General features: G+C 37.2%; 1 protein-coding gene across 19 annotated transcripts in view; it reads right to left on the bottom strand.

Moving 5' to 3' along the window:
* Positions 1-26,598, bottom strand: part of UBE3A (ubiquitin protein ligase E3A) — a 54,349-nt gene that overhangs the window by 15,853 nt on the left and 11,898 nt on the right. For 4 of the 19 annotated variants that reach the window (XM_030472371.1, XM_030472362.1, XM_030472353.2 and 1 more), the window contains 6 exons: positions 20,726-20,871; positions 19,995-20,111; positions 19,389-19,468; positions 16,672-16,716; positions 5,955-6,265; positions 819-2,074 (listed from right to left, as the gene is read on the bottom strand). In XM_030472371.1, coding sequence (XP_030328231.1) covers positions 819-2,074; positions 5,955-6,265; positions 16,672-16,716; positions 19,389-19,459 — 1,683 coding nt within the window. In that variant the 5' untranslated portion in view covers positions 19,460-19,468; positions 19,995-20,111; positions 20,726-20,871. Of the gene's footprint in view, positions 1-818; positions 2,075-5,954; positions 6,266-6,522; positions 6,804-11,263; positions 11,394-16,671; positions 16,717-19,388; positions 19,469-19,994; positions 20,112-20,725; positions 20,872-26,598 lie in introns of those variants that run through there. The other 15 variants (XM_030472452.1, XM_030472445.1, XM_030472440.1 and 12 more) reach the window with 7 other exon arrangements.

The following is a 26,598-nucleotide window of genomic DNA, read 5'->3' as shown; positions in this document are numbered from 1 at the left end:
TAAATTTAAGTTTTTGCAAACAGTGTTGTGCTTTAATAACAGAACACAGAAAACTGAGCTTCTGAAAAATAACAGCTTTAAGCAAAAAACTAAAGGAGGAAGAGTCCTAAAATTAAAGGACATATTTACAGGAAAATCTACCGTGAAGTATTCTTTATAGTTTGTATCCTGTATAATTCCCATCTTCCAAAAATGTGTGAACAAATGGCTTTATGTTTTACGTTAAGAAGCCAGCATATTCAGAAACAGGCTGCTCTCACAGTTCTCAGGTACCAATAGGTCTGTCTTCCCTTCCTCAGTCATACCAGTATTTGCAACAAATTGTAACAACGCTTAAGAGAAGTGAGAAGTTCATCATGCAGGCACTCCACACACTTTACATCTAGAAGTTCAGAACTCCACAACAAGAATACACAACTGAAAGGTTTTAATTCCAACTTCCATTTGAAAAATTCTACTATCAGAAGATGATCCCAGACAGTCCAGAGGACAAAGCAAACGTACTGAAACAGAAGTTGGTCACTCTCATCATTAAGAGCTGTAACTGCAGAATCTGTTAACGGGGAGTAAGAACTATCTGACACTTTAAAACACCTAAGTCTGCAATCACTCAGAGTAGAAGTAGTTCTGCTTAACATATAAATCAGCACACGTACAATTCAAACTTAATATGGTAAAGCTATTTGAGTTTCTTCTAGAGGAAATCTAGTACATAAACCACCGCACTCACTCACCGTACTTTTCAGTTAGTCAAAGCCTACATCGTTTGCAGTAGTCAGACCCAACAAACCTAAGTTCCATGTTGCTCCATGACTTACCCGGACGAGCGCATCATCTATGATGTGATCACGTCTCACTTTAAGTCGCAAATACGGGTTGAGCTGCTGTCCTTGAACTAAGCTGTAGAGCACAGTTATGCGTCTTTCACTGTACATCCGGATTCTATTGTCATAATACAATCCCAGGTTCTTGGTAACGGCATTCAATATGAAGGGGCAGGTCATAAAAGAGAATTTATTTTCTGTTTCTACTTTGAAGAAAGTGTAGTCTTTGTCCATTTCTAGAACATCATTCAGTGGTTCATTAATAAATTCTTCAAAAGGGATAAGTGGTTTTCTGCAATCTATAGTTTTAACACCAAGTTCAGTTTCCAGCGGGTCCACTCGAGGACCTTTTTTATTTCTTCTTTCCTCACCCAACAGCTCTTGAAGAGTTAGTTCACTTGATTCTGGAATGGGTTCTTCATCTTCCTCTTCATTATGATCTGTATCCACATCACCTCCTACTACATTTGCATAGTAAACCATTTTCAAGCACTTTGAAGCAGCAACAACAGCATCATCATCATTCACTAGGTTACGACTATTGAACTCATTGCTTATGACTTTGTAAGTAATAAGCTGCTGAAATGTTTCCATCATTCTCCGAATTTGGTCTGCTCTGTACTTAGACCACAATCTGACCAGTTTTGCTTGAGCTGCAAGGGGCAGTTTGCTCATTGCTTTGCAAAACAATGGTAGAGCCATTTCCAGATACTCTGGGCTATGAAGATTGCCATTCTCCATAACGATAATAAACAAATTCAGATAGTTAGGATCCCGAGAGTACACATTATGGTAAGTCAAGTCACATTCCACATTAGGTGACAAGTACACAAGTGCATTTAAAAAGGCAGTTTCTATTTTTTCATTAGAAAGTAATCTATCATAGACCCGTCTGACTGCTTCAATATCTACAGACACTTCATCCGGGCCTAGTTTTTGGAGGTTATTATCTCCCTGTGTGTTATCACCTATTCTTGACGACGAAGATGATGATGCACCTGAATCTTCTTCCATAGCAGCAGCCGAACAGGCAGCTTTTTCCTTTTCATCTTCATCTTTGTCTTCATCCTTTCCTTGAAGAGACTTGAGCTCCTCCTTGGTGTGCTGCTTGGCTTTTCGGAAACTCTGTACCAATGCTTCAGCACTAGAAAATACTCTCCCAATCACCCGGATTAAAGGGGAATAATCCTCTTTCTCTCGACACAGTTCAAGAATTTCATATATCTTGTCTTCTGTTAGAAAAGTCACATCTATAGAAAGATAAAGTATTAATTTTATTAAGATAAAATACTTTTAATTTGCTCTACTCAATGTGTATCATATCATTAACACCAGAAAAAAAACAGTGTCAGTGTTGGATAAATTTAAGACAGATACTTTATAATTTCATTAGCACGAAGAATCATGATTTCATTCACTATGATCATGTAAAATATTTTATTTATGGATGTCGATCCCTGATAAAGAACATGCTCAACAGTAAAACTGTTTTGCAGCCAATTAACTACATTTGGTAGTGAACAGTATTGTATCATCTAAACAAAAGCAACTAAATCAATTAGTAAGATGTTTAAACTTCGAAAGACTTAATGAATATGACTCTGTGACAACACAGTCTTCTGGTAAATCTGCACAGTTAGTGTGTAAGTCATTAAACTATACACCAACTAAACTGTATCAACATCTTTTTTCAAACACAGCAGATATGGACTTCACACACTCTTTCTGCCTTAAAAATAGACTTAAAAATCTAATAATTAGTTTTGTTGAATATTAATGAGAATATAAGATTTCTTATTTTATTTTTAATGCTTTCTGCAACTGTTTTTATTCTAAACTGATGCCTGAAAATCCTCTCAAAAACCACAATACATGCTCAGAAATTTATGCTGCCTTCTAAATTACACAGTTGAGTATGCAGGTTATTTCTTTGTACACTAGGCCTCACTGAGACAAACATCTTGAGCATACTCATCAACATGCTATTCAGACGAACAAGCTGGTTTACATATGCCATCTGCATACACTCTGAATACCTGTCTCTTGCCACCTCTCCCCAAAAACCCTGATATGAAATAAGTCCTTTCATTATTTGAAATCTTGCTTTCTCTTTAGAAAAAACATTTATAGCTTTTCTATGCTACTTCTCAAACAGAACTCACAGATTCTTTCACGTCAGGTGATGATTTAGAGTAGGATTACCACATGATCAGACCCTGAAAAGATGTTCTAGTTTAAGCAGATTCTTCTGAACTGACACATAATTTAGAACTAAAACAGAATCTGTTTAATAGCTTCTCTAGAGATCTAAAAAACGCTCATCACAGCACTGTATTCACCAACCATGCTAGAACAACTATCTGTGCAGAAAGAAGGAAGCGCATAATTTTAATAAAGACAGTTCTATGTTAAAAGTATTTTGAAATGTGACTGCCTACGCTAATATTCATTCCAAGCAGTCATTACATTAAAAATACAAACTAAATGATGCCAACACAGACAACCTATTGATTTCTGCAGAGCCCTAAGCCATTCTTAGAGCACATATAACACAGGAAAGATTAAGCTTATGTCATGCTACTGAAATTGACTTCCAACCAATCTGAAGACAGTGAAAAAGCTTCAAAACTAAAATCCATCCTGTTAAAACAACAGCAGCATTGAAAATATTATGAAAGGATTCAAGCTTAGTGCAACATCTCCTATTTTACTTGCTGCAGTGCATGTTCAAGAGGCAAACTTGACTAGAAGAAAATTAACTGCTCATACAGATGTTGTTTCATACCATACCTCTTCAAAATGACAACCATAGCCTCAGGTTCATCAACTCTGGATTGCAGAGGTTACTCACAGCATAAAAGTTATCAGCCAAAGTTGACTATTTAACAATATAACACTTCAGATTTCTGTACTGACAACAGGAATTCCCTAGTCATTCTTTTAAAGATTCATTATTTAGTATTAAAGAATCTAACCATGAGCTATTTCCAGTTAAAATATTTAGTATTACCATTAGCAGTTTGATAACAGTTTTAAATCATATCCTTGGACCATCCCCTGAGCTATCACAACAGTCTGCCCCATTTTTACTTTACAGTAGTGAGAACAGCTGGAAAAGAACAAATGTGTAATGAAGTTTTCTTCTAACTCAAGTAAATTTTAGCTGAATTGTGTCTGGATATATGAGCTTCTATATGCCTTCTTCTCTCATGCTTTCTATTGCAACTAAGTGATCCAGCAAAGTGCTCTCTTCTCAGACTTGGTCTCAGTAATACTCCATGACAAATCTGTATGTGAAGTCAAGCTTCAGCCGTGATCCTTGGCTGTGAAAAAGACTGCATGTGACATACCTACTGCCAACAACACACTCCTCAATTCACAGATTTATTAATTATCTTTTCATTATCCCTTATGGAAGCTTTGTAATGATTGTGTGCTCGCTGCCTGTCCACTGACGTTCTCCGTTTCCAGTTTAATGTTCTCGTCAAACATAAGTTTCTGCAAGTTAAAAATAGCTTCCCAGGTAATAATGACACAGATTTTGAAATGGCGCTCTCTCTTTCTGACTACTTTTGTAACCCATGCTTTTTATAGATTTGTAATTTCACCATTCCCTTCCTCTTTTTGGACAGCCACCTAAGACACTACTGAGATGCTGACAATGGCCTACAGGTACATTTTTCTCCAAAGGTAATAAACAGTCTTAGGGCTTAGCACTACAGAAAAGTAATTTAAGTAATTATTTCCGAAGGGTATTTCTTTCGTTTTATTTAGAACTTTCAATCCTATGTCAAGCATAAAAGCAAGCTGCATATCCTTTTCCTTGGCTTGCTTAACTGCAGTTTTCCCAGTAACTGTTACTGCAGATGAACCTTAAAAAAAGAAAAAAAAATTTCAAAGCGCTGAATTCCTTAGACATCATCCAATTCCAAAAGGTAATTAAGAGTCTCCAATGGGCTTTAAGAATGCATTAATGCTCTCTGTCCATACGGCTAAAAAGACAGGTCAATAATTGAGATGCTGCAACAGATCAAGTCTGAGTCGCTGCTTTAGACAACAGACTGACTCTGCGGATGGGTTGAGAGGACTCTTAGGTATCTATCTTGGGGAGAGAGGACAGTAGGGTCAAAATGAAGGAGGAAAGTTCTGTATGTGCATGCCTCCATTCAAAATACACAAAAATCAAGAGACAAATCACAAAACAGACCTAATGTGCCTCTTGCCCATCTCACATTACACTGGCTTCCCTTTCCCCTCCCTACTGTTTGCCTCTCTGCTTACTCAGATCATAAATAATTTGGGGACAAATTTATCTGTGCATCAGATAAAGAACAAACAGATGGAGGTAGGTATTGACTGTAGCATCTTAGGTGTCTTGTAACATGGTATGTTTTATTGCTGATTCTGTAGGGCTTTTTAATTCTTTACTGTAAACAGTTTCACCTTCTTTAGCTAAAATGAATGAATCTGAACTTCTGTGTTTGTACCACTTAGAGCAATGATACTTAAAGGTCTGCTCAAAGGTTAATGGCTTTAATTTAATTTCGTTTAGCTTCTGCTCGCACCATGGGTTTTGGCAACATTGTACTATGTATTTAGTATTCTACAGAGTTTGAAAAGCTAACTAGAAGTTAGAAAAGACATACAGAATAGTTTTTCATTTTCATACACTGCCTTAGAAATCACTTCGCTTAATTTTTAGCTTGGTCGAAGTACTGCCTATTATCCACTATCATTTTTTTGTTCTTCTGTTATGTTTCTTAACAGAATCTGGCATTAGTTAAAGCGTAACTTTTATAACTCATTAACTACAGAAGAGTTGTGAAACTAAAGCAGTCACGCAACAGCATTCAAAAAAACTCAACCTCTCCATATTTGCAAATCCAGTAATCTCAGAAAGCAACAAATGCACATGGATTTTAGCAGGGAAGTGGTAAAGATACAGATTTGGAATCAGCGTTCAACATTAATCCAGCCATTTTTCAGAATCCATAGTAAAATACTTGATTGCCCAATATTGTATTTTAAAGCCAGCAGAAACCTCCCACATTCAGCAGAACACGACCACAGTGAATTCTATAATTGTGCATATGAAATGTGTTTTATGAAAAAACTAAAACAACATCTTACCTTTAAAGTCATCTCTTGGGCCTTGCATTTCCTTCTTGTTCATTTTTCTGTCAGTGCAGGAATTGTTATGGGCACCTTTGGAATTGTTTTCTAAGTAAGCTGAGCTCGTTCCTTTCTTGGAGGGATGAGGATCACAGAGTTTTGCATTAATCTTATAAAGCTCGAGGGCCTTAATGGCTGCTGCATTGTTATCCATACGGAGAAAAGTTGGACAGGAAGCACAAAATTCATTCGTGCAGGCTTCATTTCCACAGCCCTCAGTTAACTGATGGTAGTAGCGCTCTATTAGATGCTTTGCAGCTGCTCGCTTCCTGTAGCAAACATTCAAACAGTAAGTACAAGGATTAGTAGAGCTTTCACATACAAAGTTCATTCAAAAGCATCAGCAAGGCAGAGATTAGTCAGGCACTGAAACACAAGATTTCTGTGTCAGAGAGGACACACCAGGAGGGTTTTTTTAAAATGCAGGATTCTCATCTTGACAAATGCAAATATATTTAACACAATTTAATTTGTGGGTCCTACGTAAGTGAAAGGTAAATCCTATTTATGCAGTTTTCAGCTTTACATTTCTGTGTTACAGTGGACACAATCTTGTTCAGTTCTGAACAATCTCAATTATCACTAGAAGAGAGACCAATTCAGATGCAAAGCAAGGCTCCAAATGAAACAGAACTGGATCTCATACAGGTGAGTCTGACGCATAGTACTGAGGTATGATTGCCACTGAGACAGAGGGAAGAGATATGAAATACAAACAATTCAGGCATTTATTTAATAATACTATCAATACTACACCAATAGAATCTAAAGCCTTTAAAAATCTAACCCATTTTTTAAACAAGATTCCAGATGACTTAAAGTTTCAAATATTTAGTCTGTTTAAATCTGTAAGAAAAATATTGCTTGGTTAATTAAACGGATGACAAAACCACAGCTACAGATGAGCTCAAGGTTGAATATAATTTCCCTCTGCTTAATAAGTTATATGGTTCTCAAAACAAGCTATTCATCAAATCCTCTCCTTTCTCCTGCAATTATACATGGCAAGTATGCATGCTGAAGAATTACAAGTGCATTGCTATACAAGTCAATGTGCTCAGTACTATATATACACACATGAAAATATAACTGGCCAATTAATAAGGTCACAGACTTATACAGAAACATGCAAATAGTAAAGAAATCACTGGAAAGCTGCAGGTAATTGGGACAGCAGCAGCTGCATGCCACACCAACAGCGCTATATTTGACCACATTTTGGCAAGAAATGAAGTTTTGGGGGTTTAAGAAAACAAGTTATTAATGAAAAATATCAGCTATGAAACATTGCAAACATTTTGATTAGATGAAACACGCAAGCTTTTTACCTAACTTTAGTGATACAGTACTATAAAGATTAGAACATATGAAGCAAGATTTTAATCAGAAATTGTATTAAAGTTGCCTCTTCCAACGTTGACACATGCATAGATTCTGCACAGAACAAGCATGAGAGAATTGAAGTGCTAGACCCACTGGTACTACTTAGTACTTGCTGCACCTAGGCCTTAATACTGTTTGGTTAAATATCAAGAGTTTCAATGTAGCTGCTTCAGAAGGGAAAATGTCCTCAAGTTCTGAAAGTAACTATTGAGGCCTGTATTATTCTGCAATAACACCTTTGCTCCTTCCTTTTCACCCTTCAAGATCTCATGAGCCTAGGGAAGAAAATATTTCTTAGAAAGAATACCATTACCTCAATGTCTACTTGACCTTCCAAATGCCCCAGTGTGTTCCATGACAAAAAAAAGAATTGAGAAGTTTCCCTGGCACTTTGAGATGAAAGTGAAAGACCATTAAAAAAAAAAAAAAAAAAAGATTAAAAAATGCAGCATGAGAAATACCATCAAAACCACCACTGTATAAACAGGGAATAGCAGCATTCTGATCTAAGGAAAGAGTTCTAGCCTCTCCCATTTTTATATGTAGACTTAAGAAAACTGGCGTTTCTGCATGTACTCATAAAAATGCAAGGTTTTTTTGATCTTGTCTTTCATATTTCAGCTTTTAGGACAGAGGCTTTAAAAAAACCAAGTGTTTTAATACAGCTTAGACCAGTACATGATTTCACAAACGTCTATTTCTGAATGACAAGATTCCATGCTTTGATCATGCTTGACTTTCAGTCATTCCAGACCTTCAGATTTAGAGTGTGAAATATTGTCATTTGTAAGCAGGTAAGTATACCATGTGAAAGCCTTTCTTTGTTAATACTGAATTTTTACACTTGAGCTATAGCCACCTGTCTCTCCAATATGCTCCTTATTTAGTCCTATTTCAGTCTCTCCTATACATACAAAATGGTCGTTATTTCATACACACATTATCATTTTACCCTTCCATCTTATTCCTCCATTGCAGTCTATATGTAGATCAGAAGTTTTTTGCTGTAATCTTCTGACCTATGTAATACACCTACAAATCTTATATGGACTATTTCTCACAGCTGTTCTAAGTGTGTGTATATACATATAGTGTGTGTATATCTATCATGTGTTGCATATATGTGTGTGTGTGTATATATATATATATATAAAAAGGGGTATGTGTATTTAATAACCTAAAGCAGCTGGAGTTGCTATTCAGATTAAATATATCGTGAAAAGCTGATCAATTCCTTAAGAAAGAAGAACCTATGTTTTCAAATTGGAGAAATTGTTAGTCTTGGAGAGGCATGCATACCTTTCTAGCTTACATATCTAGTTTGAATAAAGTTATTTCAATGTATAAACACTGATATATTAACAACACATTTTAACATATTAAACAACACTTTGATGACATCCTGAGATGCCAGGAGACAAAGCTAAGCTTAGACTTGTCTCTAACAGTTAACTTCTGAGGGACTCAAGATATTTTGCTTCCAATATTTAACTACAAACTACTTCTTAAACTGTGCCATGCCTACAATAATGCTGATTGTACAAACATTTTCATTTTGACTTATAGCTGCAGACTCACTGACTCAAGTCCTGTGAAATTCTATTAGAGACAGAGGACTGCCTGAATATTTTTTTATTTTCTTTTTTCAAAATCAACTATGGAAGCAAACTGTACAAGAACACAACAGTATCAGGATTTCTTCCCACCTCTTCCCAATGGGCTTTCCGCAGACTTTTGACATGGCCTACAGATAAATGATTTAAGTAAATAAAAAAGGTGGATACTTAAAGCAAGCATACAGACTTCAGAAGGTAGAAGGGAATTTACTGAGCCTTCCACAAGAGCTACTCTTACTGAGGTCCATCCACGAAAGCACTTACAGAGAATGCAGTTCCACGTAAGCCAGTGTGTGATTTTACAGAACAGTATGTTACTCCATACAACATTCCCATTGGTACTTGACGAACTACTGCAACTGTCCAGTGCCACATTTCCTATATTATTGAGAAAAAAACCCGTAGCACACCTTCCTCGTTCTCCAGAGGTGAAAACCTGATCTCTTTCTACATTCTTTGCTCATTTAGGATGCAGAAAACTTAAGTTCTTAGCCTGAGACATTAAAACTGGGTCATTAAGCAAGGTAACATAAAACCCATCTCTATTCTTAGCTCACGCTATGCAGCAAAGACTGCAGCTCCCTTTAAGTTCCTATACAAGGATCTAGTGAAGAGTAACTTGTTCCTTATACATTTAATTACCAGTTTACTATATGTTAGCACACAGACACCTTCTAGTGTTACTGAGGCTGCAATGACTGACTTTCATATATGTTTGCAAAGACTCACGGTGTTGTTGCACATCCAAGTATGAAACTGCACGAGTGTGGTTGCAGTTGTAAACATTTCACAGGCATATCCTTATGCCCTAAGGATAACTTCTCACACACTAGGCCTTGTATAACCTCCTCAAACAAAGACACACTACTTCAGTGAGGAGGAGAGGCACCTAAAACAGACATCATCTTCCTTCCCAAAGTGCAACAATTTCATAAGCATAATTTTTCCCTTTAAATTTGTATTCACTTACTTTGGTAGTACTTAAAAAAAAAAGAATGCCTTTATACTTTTTAATTGTTCTTTAACTAATAAAAAGCCAGGTGATAAATACTTCGCATTTGTAATTTAAATGCTACCAAAACTGTGGAGTATCACAAGAAACGTGCACCACTGAGCCTCTGCCTTTCAACATACTTAGGCAAAGGTGTGCTGGGCTGCATTTTGGGTCTTCAAGTAATTTCTGAATGTCTAAAACCTATACGAAACAAGAGATTGAGTGCACTGGTTCAAAAATTCCTACGTAACAGCATCTAATTTGCATTTCTCACAGAAACTAAATACAGAGAAGTATTACATAAAGGACACTACATGAAGGAAACTTTTGTGACAGAAAATTTAAACATTTAAGGAATTCTAGAAAAAATTTGAAGCATAATTCTTTAGAGTTCATCTACAAAGATTTTTTCATCCAAATTTCAAAACTTTCCTAAAATTAAAAATAAATGCATAATTTTAGGTTTAAGTTTACCTAAATTTGAAACCTTCATGCACATTTCTTACTTTTTTAGAAATACCTGTATAAAGTTACGTATTTCTGATTGGTTTCTGCTTGGGACATAACTTTTATTTCTACACAGAAGTCTGACACAACTCCAAGATGACCAATTTTAGTAAGTGGAAATTTATAACAGCCTGTTTTAACAAAACTATTAGGAATTCAGAAGTGCCAAAATGTTCACAAGCTGTTTTCTTTCTCAATGAAAAAAACCCCCAAAAAAACCCAAAACAAAAAACCCAAACCAAAAGAAAAAAAACCAACACCCAACAAAAATATTAATGCATACAGAAACCAGAGAAAATTTATGTTTGTCTTCTGGGTAGGAAAACTCCAAGGAACAGGTTTTTTAGTACTAATAGTAAACCAACTTTCAGTATACGCCTTAACATACAGGAGCATAAAGAGACTTATATTCCTGCAACAATTTTATACTTGGGATATAAGATGACCAGCAAATCGAAAGCTGTTAAAAAAAATGTGGGTTATGGATCAACATCTGTCAAATAGTGCTTTCCAAGAGTTTAAGTTTCAAGCCTTGCATGTTGGTTTTCTGCTTCTGTTTAGTTAAGAACAGCAATGTTAGAGAAGACAAGCTTCCAGTAAAAGCACTGCCCACAGAGACCCTTTTGAAGTGGCCTCCACACTGAACTGCCAAACACTCCACCCAGAGCTGGAGCCAAGCGCTCTGTTCCAGCAGTGTTGTAACATCCTTAGCTACTGGCACCTCAGCGAATGTACGTCTGCAAATGCACGTAATGCATGGAGCTCACATTTTCCAAACTTTGTTCTTTCCAGTGCAGTAGGCCCCAACAGCTGGGGTGCAGACCATGAACCCCTTGGACCATAGTGGCTTCACCCAAGGGACCTCCCTTCCCACCACGTATCCTAGATCCACTGTGCCTATGGGAACAACATGTGCTGATGAAGTAAGGCATGGCACGTCCTCAAGAAGGGTGAACCTGAGAACAGAAGAGTTGTTCTGGCTTTATGGAGCAATGAAGACAGACAGCTAGAGAGAGGGCCTAGGACACAGTCAGCACTTATCTCTCAATCCTGTCTCACAGACAAATTACCTTGCTACAGTCCTATTAGAAAAGCATCCTTCATTACTGCCCTTTCCTCTTCAGGTTATTAGCTTCGGGACTCTTCAGAAATAATGTCATTCCACACCCCAACTGGTTTCATACTGTGGTTCCTGTCTGTCCTTAAGAAGGATTGCAGTGCGCTGTCACCTATGTGATCCCTCCAACATTCAATTAGCCATAAAATTGAGAGATGAATAATGCATCAATTACATCCTGGCTTTTCAACCCAAATAATTCCAGGAAAAATCCCCAATCCCTGCTCCCCACCTTCCTCAAACCAAACCCCACAATATTACAGGCCTGAAGCCATTAAGTAACTGATTACAGGGAAACAATTATTATGCAATTATTTTAATTGGTAATGACTGCAGGCATACTTGACTGTGTTTTAAATACTATGCTCACTTTTACAGAATTAGTACCTTTTGAAAAGGAAGGGAGAAATATACCTTCCATAAAAAAGCCCGTAAATTTGTTTAATACAAAGAAACTTGAGTTACTGCCAGAATAAACTTAGTAATAAGTTGGACTAATTACAAGCTTACGTCTTACTCTCTTTAAACAAATTTGTTAGTATGTTAAAGAAAAAGAAGTACATGATTGTTATCAGCTGTTAAACTCCCAAAGAATAATCACATCTAACCGCGCAAAACATTTCAACAGTTCTCCAAATTTTGTTTTAAATTATCTAGTACAGAGTCCTAAATTCTAATACTCTCTACTGGCTGTTAGGCCACAATAAGACCAACTTTGTCTGTATTGGAAAGCAATGAAATGACCATAACTTCACATACTTGCAAGAATCCTTCAGCCTTTTATATTCAGGACAAAACTAATAGTGAATACTTTAATCAAACATTAAGCAAAAGACATACTTTTTAGTATGGTTTCACTTGGTTAAAGAAGTCCTGGGACTGAAGCAAGTACAATTCAACTTCACGTTGTACTCTACTGAACAAGCTTAACTTTGTCAAGTATGAAATTTATATCCTGTATTCTGATCAGCAGCCCAACCAAAGAAAGCAGATTAATATTAGCACTGCAGTGAGATATCAAAAGATATAGACAGTAACTTGAAGACACTGATTCCAATTGTCTACTTCTGGACCACCGGAGTATTACAGTAGAAAGCATGATATAGTAGACATACCTCAGACAAAAATACTCACATAAGGACTGACCTTTGCATCATATAAGACTTGCAAAGAGACATAAATGCTGATCAACCTTGTACTCTCCTTGTACAACTTGAAGAAACATAGTCATGTACAGGCAAATGACAATCACACAACTCTGTTATTAAAGACTCTAGAACATGTTTAAGTTAGGCTTCCATGGTAGCATTCTTTCATTATGCCTTCATTCTGCATGACGCTGTCCTAGAAGGATGACCATGATCACGCAGAAACTAAGTGCAAATAATATGGATCATAAGACTGGAACACCTGAGTTTCTAGTTTAAGAACCATCTACCATTCGTGGATTAGACAGCTCCAGAGAGAAGACTCTCTTCTTCAAGCTTTCTTTTTGTTTATTTTTAACTGGTGAGTTTACAGCATCCTTCAAGCTCCATGGGAACAGAGGACTATAATACATTTGCTCCACTTATATCTTCTAGTGCAAAACCTGGAATTCCCTTTCTGTCATTATAAAACTCAGTCAACTTATCTTACTGCACTTTTCTCTTGGAAGTAAAGGTAAACCAGACACTTAATTGTAACTTAAGTAGCTGCTAAGTTTAAGAAAGTAATAATTCTTGAGTAGGTCACTTATTAACTGATGAAGTTTCCTCAGGGGAATCACCTTCTGGGTATAAATAATGCATTGCAAGAGGCCCCAAGAAGAAACCTTTTCATTCATCCTAGGCATACCACATAAAGAATAGTAGAACAGTTAGGGTTAGAAAGGACCTTAGGATCATCTAGCTCCCATGTATAACACAGTGCAAGGCTGCAGGTGTACATAAAGATATTTCTTACACCTTTTCCTCTGAAGAATGGCAATTAGACCAGCAGCAAATGCCACAAAAATAGTGCTATGTGTCGAAGTTTGATATAAAGGCCACGAGCAGCATGTCCCATGGCTGCCATGCAAACCCACTTGTGCTTTCAGCTATAGCTAATTAGAAACTAATTTAATGCATTCTATGTCTAGAAAGCACTAGGATGGCATTTGCAAGTATGTAGTATGAAATCCTAATACTTATACAGTTACTGTACATATTTGAAGTGGTTGTAATTTGTTTTTCTGGCATATTTTGAGGCTGCTGCAGAATTTTTGTTTTTCCATTCTTTCTAGGGAAAGAAGCCAGCTATCAAGTCTACGCCACTTTAAACATGGGTGGGGGTGTGTGTGTCGTGTCAAATGATATAAAAAAGGGGGAGGAAGTTTCAAAATTGCAAAGCATCCAATCCTCAAAACCAAAGTAAAGATGAATGCACAGAAAGCCATCATACCAAATACCCAAACCTTTGCCTTGATACGTGACGACATACATAGAGTGTAAATACACGAACTGATAAGAAGCCAAGTTATTGTTACACTAAACAACTAAAAATTATGCGATTATGTGCTAAAGAGGTTTTAAGAAAGTTATATTAAATTAAAGCTGAAAATTAATGTAGACCTGTGACAGGATCTTAAAAAATTCAAAGACTTGAACGAATGCTAAGGAAAAAAAGACACTTAACGCTGAGTCAGCACTAAGATGTTCATTGCACATAGAGCCAGAACTTGAATAGCTTTGGATAAGCAAGACTTATCCATGAAAGAACTTGTTAAGAATCTGAAAGAGTCAGTTGATTTTTATTTTTTTATTTTAATTCACACATGTGAAACATATGTGACTATGCTCTTGGTATAAAGCTTTGCAATGCAAAACACAGAAACAAATAAAGCAATTATGTCAGTCAACCAGAGCAAAACCAACTTAACCATTCATTGTGCAAATAACAAAACACCTGCATAAGTGCCTGCAGTTACTAATGAATAAAGGGCATATAATAACATAGTAACTATATTAGCTACACAGTAGGCTTGCAGGTCACACTGTATTACCCAGCCTGTCATTCCAGCTGATGTGGCAACAGCAGCCACGCAGCAGGATCACGGAAATTCTCTAAGTAATGTACACATCACATTGTGTTACAGTTTAAAAAAATTTAGTTTTGCAACTGTACCATGCATTAATACTGTGTAACTACTACTCAAGTATGTGAATTCCTATAGCTTGCCTGGCTTACACCTGTTTTAGACAGACACCTGAAATCTCAGGGCAACTCTGATCATCATTCTGCACCAAAAAATCTAGCTTTCCCACAGAAAAGTTTGCTACTGTAGATATTCTTTCAGGTTCAGTTTTAACGATAATAAAACACACATAAAAAAGAATTGTCAAACTGCTAAAAGAAAAGAAGAGTTATACTGCCTTTTCCTTCTGATTTTTCATAGGTCCTTACAGAGTCTTTATTTCACACCAGTCAAGATGCTTGTTTCCAACACATCTTCCCTTACAATATGTAAAAAGCAGCAGCCCAGCTGACAATATGCAGAGTGGACTACTAGCCAGGCTACAGAGTCTGATTTCCTCTGTTTGACTAGGCCAGGGAAACAAAAGAACACAAAACTCAACTTGCTGCAGGAACAATAAAACACAACAGAGGAGGGGCTGCTACTGGAACAGAAGAGACTATGGCAGGTTTTTTGCTCTGCAACCTCTGCCTCCAACACATGTCCACGTAGCAACAGCCAGTCACTTCTAGGGCCTGGATCCCTGCAACCTGTACTCCTAAGAAAGCAGCTAGACAGCACTTCTGTAACAGATGGCATGAGAGAGGGAAAAGCAGTCCCAGGAGAAATCCCTGCACACAAAAAGACTTCACTGCAGGGACTTACTAAAAACACATGGGAAAAGCATTACTTGTTTCCTTCTCATCACTTTTAAGGTTAGGTATGCAGTCCAATGCGGGCACTTCAGCTTTGCCCATTCCCAAGTTGGGCAGCTATGGCACAGAAGTCCTTGAACAATTCACACTATATCCCTAAGCCTGCAAAACATCCTGAAACTGGCATTCAGCCACAGTGTGTAGAATGCTAGACCACTTGGGGGGGGGGAGTGTGGAGGAGACAGTTTAAGATCAGAGAAGAAGTTTGTAGGCAGAGAAGAGAAATGAGCACAGATTTTTCAAAGCCTCAGACAGTATCCTAACTACTCGGCTATGCTCCCTCTATTATTTTGGAACTTGTGCTGTAAGCCAGAAAAGCAGTTTGTGGTTTCTCTGAGTTCTGTGACAGGACAGTCTGAATAGCCAGAAAAGAATCTGTGTTTGCTAACTCACAGAAGAATAAAGTCTCAAATAACTTTTTCTCTCATTTTTTTTTTTTTTTTTTTTTTAAATGGTTCTCTCATACCTGCAACCCTTTTGAATTTGAAATGAAGATTCCAGTCTATCACAATCTTGCTTCTAGTTAATCTTGGCTTCTAGGCTAATGAAGATAGACCAAAACAAGGTTCAAAACTGTGAGGGAGATGCTACATAAATACTGTTTAGTGAAAGAAAGCTAGCTTTCTGTTTCTAGAATTAACTAGTATGTGAATTTGCCAAATTCAGACCTTTTTTAGTCATCTTAGTTCAGCAATCCATCTGCCACAACAGATATTAGCAGGTATCATGCCTTAGTACTGAAGTGTCTTCAAACCCATGCAAGATGTTAGTGAACAGCAGGTAGAAATTACATCCCTACTGTCAAGTCTGAAGACAGGCCTGAAGGTTTCTGACACTGATGGTATTATGCTACCATCTACTGGTTCACATTAAATTAAATGCCTGAACTTTCAACCTATTCACTCTCAGAAAAAGCCAACGACAACAAAAAAACAAAACACCCAATCAGCAAAAGAATCATCAGTTTCTACAGACACTTAAAGCTATTTTTCCATAGCAAAACGTTAACTTGAAATTTTCTATGGCAATGCCCCAGCTCTGCTCAGCTTTTGTCATCTTTCTTTTTTAAGCAGGTGCAAGAGTAATTGTTACATATGTCCAAAACATTTTGAAGCAAGATATACCAAACTCATCCACTCATTTACTTACATTCGGCTAGTTTCAATGTTTTCAGAGTGAGGTTCTCCTGGTGATCTGCAAATACAGATAAAATAACAAACAATGCTTAAGGTTTTGTAAGTCATTACAATATGAAGTTAGGAAGGGTAGAAAGTGATGATACTGTATTATTGCCAGTAAAAACACCAACTTCTATGCACTTCCACATTTAGTTTGTTTGACCAAACTCTAGAACGCAGTTTATAATGTAAACCCTTACAATATAATTAAGGCAAATTTCTCTAAGGAGGACAGCACTTTTTCCTCACAGCTTACACAACAGCAGCCATTACGGAAGAGTTCTGCTGGCAGTACTTCCTTATTCAGATTAGATAGTGCACCACTTCTTTTTTGTAACTGAAAAGTATACTCAAAGTTTATCAGTGATCAACTGTTACAAACAGATTCTCTGCACAGCTGGACCTTAAGAAGCAGCAGCTCCAAAGCAGGTCTCAACAGAATCTCAAAACAAATTTCATATGTCTCTCGAATTTATGGAAATAATCTCACAGGCAGCTGTTTCTTCCTTCCAACCAACAGGTCAGCCAGTAATATTCAGGATTAGGTGTTATTGCTTGGCATTTCTGAACACACAAGCAGCACCTGTGTTCAGCCTGCCAATCTCCTTGACTTAATTTACAGAGTCATTTAAGGGGTATAGTTCCATATTACTTGAAGTAGGCTAACTTACAGCTCCTCCTTATTCCCATCTTCTTCCTTATGCCACCACCAATTCAATAAGTTAGCATTTAATTACACTTTTTTAGACTGATTTTTTTTCCCCTTCCTTCCTTCAGGACTTCCTCCTATGTAGTGAGTTTGTAGCCAGATGATCCAGGAGACAAGGCAGCAGTTTTGACTTCAATCACCTTAAGCTGCTTTGAAATCACACCTTAAGAACATTATCCAACCCTCACTTGGGTATAGATGTTGGTACAGTTGACCAAAACTGCCACACTGGATATATTGCGCGAGGAGTGGAAATAGAGCACAGCCATTGCAGTAAAACTCTGTTGCTTACCTGAACAAAAATGTCTTTCATGACAGCTTTCTTAAAACAGAAGTGAGCTAAAATCTGCAAATAGAACTCACTTTGTAGGTTTCAACAGTTTGCTATGGGGCTTCAGTTAGCACAGCTAGCAGGCATTGCCATAGCTTCATTGAGAAAGTCTTTGTTTAGAGAAATGGAATTCCTGAATTTCTCTGTTTACTATACAACTATATATACTAAATGCTATTGGAAATCTCCACCTGTAGCCTGAAGCATTTCTTTTTTTCCTATGTTTCATTGTGCTGCCTTACTGGGTGGGCCCTCCTAGTAATGCCTGGACTGTTCTCTGAATTCTTTACTAAAATCTTAGTTCCTTTACTGACATACCAGATCTTGGCAACTTTCTAGATTTTACCAAACTACTATATTAACAGATCCAGTGCCTAGAAAGCATTTCTGGCAGACAACTTAAAATTCCTAGGCAAGCTGGATACTATGCAGTGACAGTTGAAGAACAACACAGGAAGTTATTTGTTTATATTTCACCAAATTATAAAAATCAACTAACACTAGGGACAGAATTCTGAACTTACCATTCAACTGACCTTAAACTGATGCTTAAAACACAAATACCCTCTAGCTGGAAAATAACAAAAACTGCCCAATTTCAAAATTTGGTCTGTCTTTACTCCCTCCAAATGATGTTTCCCCTCACTCATTGAAGTTCAGGACTGACAAGATAGTTGCTGACAAAAATACTCAACAGCAAAACAAACCAAAATTTAACTTCCCTTCAACTCCAATGACCAAACCAAGTCACTAAACACTTAACAGAGAGAAAAGAACTTCAGTTATTTTTTTTCTGATTATTCACTTAAGCATCCAAGTGCTAGAATCTGTACGACCCAAAAGAGCAGTGGAAAGAAGAGTGTTTATTATATTCATACTGGCTAGCTCCTCTATTCACATCTAGGACTTCAGAAACTGATGGCAAAGCGACTGGAAGTTTGAGGCACTTGTGATCTTTTAATCATATGACACAATGAAGCTTTGGGTAAGAGTAATGCTTTAAGTTGTTAAGAAAATACAGGTGAAAGTGCTAAAATAAAAACATCAAGAGTATGCTTTAAGCCTTCAAAATATGCAGCAGTATGAAAAATTAAGAGAAAAAAAGCAGATTGGCATCTAAACATATCATGTAAAAAAAGGTAGCCTGGTAATTTGCAGTACAGACATGTAATCACAGCTATCAGTATCTCCAAAATCTTTTCCTATCCTTAGCATTTGTGTGAGTTTTATCTGGGCTTTGAACAGACAGCGCAGTTAGTACATGCTATTCTGCAAAAAAAAATTTCTTCTGTAAGACAAATAATGTAAGACACAGTTTCAGAGAAGTTCAGAAAAACTAAAACCTAGCCGAGTCAAAAAAAGGTTTGGTCCTTTAAGGTAAATGGTTCTACAGAAAACAGGGATCAAACTCCTTGAGCTAATTGTTTTCTATAGCATGAACAGACCTAGCATAACTATGATTTGTAGAAGTATTAATGCAGTTACTAACTGAATTTTAGAAGGTTTCAAATGGCAATATAAGCACCAAATAAAATGAGCTTTCAGTACTCATTAAAACAATGTGGAACATCAATCTAATTACAGGAAATATAATATTTGTTGAGAAGCTATTTATTCTGTAATACCCAATTGTTTACAAACAAGATACCTTGTTATTCTCTGAGCAAGCAACAGTACTGAAAAAGAACTACACAGTATGGCAAGATGTCCTTTCATCATGCTTAAAATCTGAAACACGAGTTCTGTTCAGAGAAAATCACAGAGCAAATGCTCTTATAAATTTCAGCTTTGAATTAGATCTTAGATACGGATCACAAGACACTAACTAATCTGAATACTGCAGTATGAGCTAGCAAATTGAAATGGTGGCTCACTTCCAATAACACAGGGAGCAACTTCTCCATTCTGCAAGCCACTCCTTAAATAAGAATACTAAACAATTTATACAGAATTTCAGTGTGACAGTAAAAACCACCAGAGACAAAAGCGATAATACTGGTCTTAAGAGGACTACCACAGAACACCACGGTGTTCCTATTGTAAAAAGCAGGCAGAGACAAGCCAAGTGAGCTTTGAAATCACTCTAAGCAAGAGCACAAGTCAACTTTGCCAGCTGACTTATCTTAAACAAACAATACACCTTAATACTATTTATAAAACTAACTTGAAGCCTTACAAGTGAAATACTTTAAAAATAAATATTATACTGAAACATACTGATCCTGAGAAACAACACAGTACACTTTATACTTACCTTTTACAAGCTGTGGCCATTCGGTGACATCAGGGTGATCACAATTGAGTCACTGATTAAAAACGAGTTGTCACACCAGTCCTGTATCACGCTGGGCTAAGCATAAGCTCAACAACTCTAAATAATTAAAAATAATTTAGTTATAAGTCCTTACAAATTATTTTCAGCCAGTCTGCTAAATAAAAACCATAAAACAGAAGAAAGATATGGATGCTAAGCATTGTTTTAACTGCAAGATTAAGACCTACTGCACACACAAAAAAGAGTTAATTTTTGAATGGCATTTTAAGACTTCTGGCGTAACTCACTACAGTACACTCAACTGGTGAACTTGAAAATTCATCAACTTATTTTTAGCCTGTCTGAAAAAACTAAAACCCATCTCTTGGACCAGTGGAAAGCACCCAACATCAAGACAACAAGCATTCAAAGATTTGGAAGCATATGCATAAATATGAACTGTAATTTCCAACTACAATAAAATTCCATTAGTTGTTTCTCTGCCACAACTCAATTGATACTGGTTCCTAATGAGGCTCTGTATTCCCAGGGGAGCAGCATGTAACTTGCAATTTGCCATGTGCCTCTCCCCACCATAAAGTAGGCTAAAGCTATGTAAAAGTTTCAGAGGAGCAACCTTTACTATCTGTGGCCAGTATTTTAGGTTCTTTGCTCCATTTAAGCCACATCTACTCTCTTCTCTCCCTTAAATTTTCAAAAGGGTATTTTACCTGTCACTTGTTTCCCGTGATCTGGCTCCACGGTATAAATTGAAGGGTTGGTCCTTTACTTTGTCACGCAGGTGGCAGCCAATGATCACTCAGCAATACTCGTGCCCAGAGCGCCCTGGGACCACCCCAGCTGATTACTTCCATGGCTGAAAAGGAACCAGTTAGTCTCTTACCTACTGCTATTATCTACTCTAAACTAAAGTTAACTGATAAAATATTTCCAAATATAACCCTCAATACTCAATTCAACCCCATTCTCTCTCCCACCCAAGCTCCTAAGCACACTGGACAAAGCCTGTAAAGAAAAAAAGGCCTCTGATGGAGAGTCAGACCAGAAAGCATTATTCACTTTCTGGTAATATAAAGTTTTGATTAAAATTGAAATGTTATTATTGTGTTTAGTAAATAAAAAGTTATTTTTTTCTAAACACCCAGTAGCTATGAAGGCAGACCTCTGTACAGTATCCGAGAAGTTTATTCCTGTGGCTCTAGCCCAGATGAAACTCCCCGCATCTGAAGGTCGCCATGCAGAAGCCTCACACAGAACCAAGGTGTACAAAGGCTTGTGAGCTATTCAGGGCACACCCATAGCTCTCCAACACCCGAAGTCACAATGATCTGGTGCAAATACTAAGAGAGCACATCAGACACCTTTAAATGTTTCAGTAAAGAAAGCTTTTGTGCTTCAGTCCAACCTGTTACAAGGGTCTTTGGTAAAGACTTAGGTTCGATAAGCAATCAGCATTCTCAATGCTAATTTGTTATCTGTTGACTTGTCAGTGATATGAAATCACTTATTAGTAAACAAGGCCCGTGATTTTCTAAAATTTGTCAGAAAAGCTGCTGACTTTTGCCATTCTGCTACAAACTACTAGTTTTACTGGATGCATTCCTCAAGATAGGAAAAATGTAATTTAATTATTTTAACATCAGTTATATTTGCATTTTCTCATCTAAACACAAGTGCAGCTGACATAAGTAAAAAAGAAGCAGGTTACCATAAACCTCTGAAACAAAGCAGAGGTTCTCTAGTACTTATATTTCACATGTATGAATTGTCAAAGTTTAACTGAGTCAATGCCAGGAACACAGTGCAATGAATAAGAGTCAGTTGGAAAGGTTCCTCATCTGTCAACATTAAATGACAAACAGGGTAAAGATTTTCAAATTAATGTTTGCTGACCATCAGCTGGACAGAAAAGCAAATAGCAAAAACCAAGATGCTCATGAAAAACTAAGAAGCCTTAAAAACACTGCCTATGGCATTCTGACTGTTTAAGACCTGACAATGTCCACTTTCAGGCAAGCCTCAGCTTTAAAGAAACAGATGCCTAATCCAAGGCAGTGCATTTTTCTAAAGTTAAATCTAAACTCTTTTTGCTTTCTGAACTGATATGAAATTGCTCTGTAAAAATGCATGCAGAAATTAACACTGCTTCTAGATCTTTGCCTAAGTAACTTTTAGTATGCTGGTCAAAGAGGACAGTGGTGTAATCTCTAATGCCTCATGTGTTAGGAAACCTGCATTCTGTCTGACTGCAGGCAGTACCAGCTCAGGTTCTGGAGTGTGCCAAATCAATCACTCCCTACCTGGACTGGGGTCCTGTATCACCCAGACCATGGGCAAAAGCTAGTTACAGTAGTCTTCCATTCAAGTGGGAGCATGTTAGAACAACAGGCTGACAGCAACCCTAATAAAACAGGGTTTTCCTGAGGTTTCATATTGAAGAAGTCATGAAAATGATTGTCAACAGTAAGAGAACACATGAAGTGTTGGTGCTGGATTCAAAACCCAACAGATTTACAGTGCTGAAGAATGTGCACTGAGGTAGCAGCTCCACCAATCATGGCCAAGACAAGTTTGTGCCCGGGCCTGTCACAGCTTCAACTCTGTTAGTCAGATTTAGCTTACCACTGAACGTATTAGCCGCAGCAGCTCCCTGAAGAGAGGCAGCATCCGAACTGGCAGGAACCTCACCAAGGTGAAGTTAACTCATCTAAGTTTTGTAGTGAAATTTGTATCTACAGATCGAATTTATCATGGATCAGGGCTTTGAATTGGGTAGTTACAGCATTTCTAATCTGTAACAAGATACCTTAAAACTAGATTTACTGTATGGGGTCTACAAAACTCATGCTATTTTTCAACAAAGCAGATGCAAGAAATCTTAATGAATCATTTTCCCTTCTATCTCCTTCTTGTCCCTACCTTCCCTACCTACCCTTGCTGCCACTCTTTGGGACAGAATATGATAGGCAAGGATTCCCTAGCATAGATGAAAGAATTAATTTTTCTAAAACCTTACTCATTCACGCATCAGCAGAGTAGTGTCTCCTGGCAAAGAGACCAGCATGTTGAAACACGGGGTGGGTGGTAAAGGAGACTGCCATCAGAAGATCCCTTATTCTGATTCTAGTTTGAACAAAGGACATTTTGATTGTCGATCCAAACAAGGCAAAAGAAAAAGAAAAAGAAAAAAAAAAATAAGAGAGTTAAAGGACACTATTGGATCAGGAAAGGGAAACCACACTGATGAATATACTAGCATCTTGGAAACTGACATTATGAAGAATAGGAAACTGACCTAAACCAACCACTTTTCTGTCACACAAATTCCTTTACAGAACACACTCTAGACGTAACTTGCCTTTTATAAGGCAGGGCAGCCCCAGAGAAGATATTTATTCTCATTACTCAAACAAATTTCTCTGGTCTTCACTGTCATGATTAGCATGGCTTACAGTTTAGGCTTTCACTGACACGCTGAGCAGTTTGTGCCTGTGGAGTATGCCCAAGAAACCTGAGATGGCTGCTTGGCTCTTTGGGACTGGGCAGGCTCCCGTAGAGACACATCTATATCTGCTTAGTGACTATTCACAAGAGGTAGATTCAACCAGGACTGCAACAACCCCTCTTATAAGCAGCAAGACAATACACAAGATCCATGCCCTCAAACCATATATCTGAAGAACCTTGTGTGGCTCCCTGGAGTAGCCCTCATCAAGAGGCAACAGGATAAATAATGCTTATGCAGTAGTCTGAGACAACACGCATTTCTCCAAGGGGGCAAAGGTGCAGATTTTCAGAAAAGAATGGTCCTATGAACTCAAACAGAGGGACACAAAAAATAATAAATGAGTGAAAGAACAAGAAGCCAGAAACAAGTTCAGATGCATTAAAAGGGGCTAAAAGCAACTCTGTTGCATAGCCTGCTGAGATCTTCACTTCACATATTTCATTTAATCTCAAAAGTCTAAGATCACAAACAGGAGCCAAGAAGAGGTCCCCAGCTTCAACATATAGAACTTAAAGCCACATGATGGAGAACATAAGCACCTACTTGTCAGCAATGAAAAATAAAGCCAAAAAACTTCCAGGTACACACCACTTAATTGAAAGTTATCACTTACATGGATTTTCTATACCTATTACCTCCTCTATGTTATTTGATGTTCATTTTCTGTGAAACCACAGCAATCTGGCAGCTGACACCTAGTATCAGAGGTCTAGGAAGATCCCGGAGAGAAGGAACACTTTTCTCATTTAAATTATAACTTCTTACTGACCTCATTGAAGGATGGGTGCCCTGGAAGTGGCATTTGTAAGAGTTTAAGTTTCTTTTACAAAAGAATTTTAAGTATCCACCCACGTAATCTTTGATCCCATTTTTTTTTTTTTTTTAAGATTCTCTTTTTGACAGATAATCTAATGAAAACAAGGGTGATTCACCTGTACAAAGAACTACCATGCCCTTCCTGACCTGCCAGTGCCAGAATTTGAGTTGCTTAATTAAAAAACAACCATCTATCTCATGAAGATACCACTAAAGATAGCTTTTGTACGTTTTCTGAAGAATCACTCTGAATCCGCCAAGAATGAATACGATACACTTCCAGATTTTGAGTACCATGATGAAATGGATAGTTATCTATGCAGTAAAAGGTACCCTCAGAACTTCCCCTGCTAGGTTACTATTTCAAAAAAGGAACTGACAATTAATAGAAAAGCCGGTCTTTTATAACTTGAGATTGTTTTAAGTATCCTGGAGGAAATTGTAGAATATTCACCAAATCCCTAAATTCCATCTTAATTGCAACTTGCAGGGGAAAAAAAAAAAAACCAACAAACCAAAAAAACGGTAATAGACATGTTTGAGACTTAATGTTTTCAACCTTATCAAGAAATTATTTTTGTTGCCTACATGCTGCTTTCAACACAGAAAACATGAATGGACATAAGATTCCAGAAGTTTTCTTCATGCAACTAATAGCAGGTTGAATTATCAATGATCCTAAAGTAAAACAAAACAGCCACTAAGAAAACCTGGTAACATAAATCCTAATGGAGCTGCAGAAAACCACTGGTAACACACCTATACACTTTTATTTTTGCCCATTGCCTAGTAAACCAAAACATTCAACTAACAAAGTCATACAGTTAGAAGACCAAAAGAATTGGGTTCTATCCTCGAAAATGCCAACCTAAAGTGATTAAGACAGTCACAACTGATGTGCAAACACACACATGCTCCCAGTATTACAGCTAGAACAACTGATATGAAGGGTTCTTGGAAAAGTGCCTGTTCATCTACACAAAGTACTTCAGACATGTTCAAAACTTGTGCCCAGTTCTCCAATTATTCAGTATTCTTCAGCAGTGTTCCAGAAGTAGCAGAAAAGAGCCAAAGACAGCATGAAGATAGGAAAAAAGTGCCTTGTGATTAGATGATGGAAAAAGTACAAAGTAATCATGCTAATCAATACGGATACTGGAAGAAACTAAGTCCTCTCATTGCACAGAAAGAATACATAAAAAAGAGCTTCCAATTAAAAGAAAGCATATAAACCCCCCACATGACTAGAAACTGACGGCTGACAAATTCAAATTAGAGTAGGAAGAGAAACATGCAGGACAGCAAGAATAATTAACACTTGAATAAACTATTTGGGGTGGGGATCTGAATTTGCTGCTGTCTTCAAATTAAAGCTGGTGCCATTCTAGAATTTACACTTCAGTAAAAACACAAGTTACTGAGTCTAATAAAGGTAGAATTTGGTGCATCCCAATATACAAAGATCAACTATAGATTTACATAAAAGCTTACTCTTGTAATATCTGTATACTTACTTTGCCTGGATGTCAATAGTCCAGAAATCACACAGTAACAGAAAAAGGTCTAGGGTTTGCCCCCATTCCCTCCCCTCGTGCCAAAGCTAAAGGCCTGTGTGTTATTTTCTAAAACTGCCCCTGCAATTCTGGGTATTAGATTTTCCTTTCAACACTTGTTTTTGGTTTGATATTTCAATAAGATGGCAGACGTACTTTATTTCCCTTTGTAAAAGAGGGAAAGAGTGAAATAATCTTTAGTTTCTGCATTTTTCATTTGGAGCACAGCTGATTTTTTTTTTTTCCACTACACACACTCCTTGATTTTGCAGCAGAGCCATTTGTTTCTAACTCAATTATGCTTGCTATTTCAGGCTTCCTCCAAAATATATACAGTTATGAACAGAAAGCCCCTCCTATATCAGGAGGTGAAATCCAATCATCTGTTTAAACTTCTTCTCGTAGCTCTCCTTTTACTGGCTAGGTATCAAATTAAGTTATTTTCCAAACAGGTAAGTTTTACACCTTCACTTCAGTTTTAATATTTAAACTTCTATTCCATCCGTCCTTTTGCTTATGCTTTGCTATTTTGCTTTCTTTTGCTACCCATCCTTCATGCAGCCTTCCATGTAAAATACCTTTCTGTTCATCAAGTTCTTCAGTGTCACCCGCATATTTGTTTATATATAGTTTATATTAAGACCGAGCAATCATGTAATTCTGTAGCATAACATACAGCTTTTCTGATGTTCCGTTAGCATTCATT

The sequence above is a fragment of the Strigops habroptila genome, chromosome 2 (genome assembly GCF_004027225.2).
Source record: "Strigops habroptila isolate Jane chromosome 2, bStrHab1.2.pri, whole genome shotgun sequence".
In the NCBI taxonomy this organism is placed as follows: domain Eukaryota; kingdom Metazoa; phylum Chordata; class Aves; order Psittaciformes; family Psittacidae; genus Strigops; species Strigops habroptila.
This window is presented reverse-complemented; position numbering and strand designations above follow the sequence as displayed.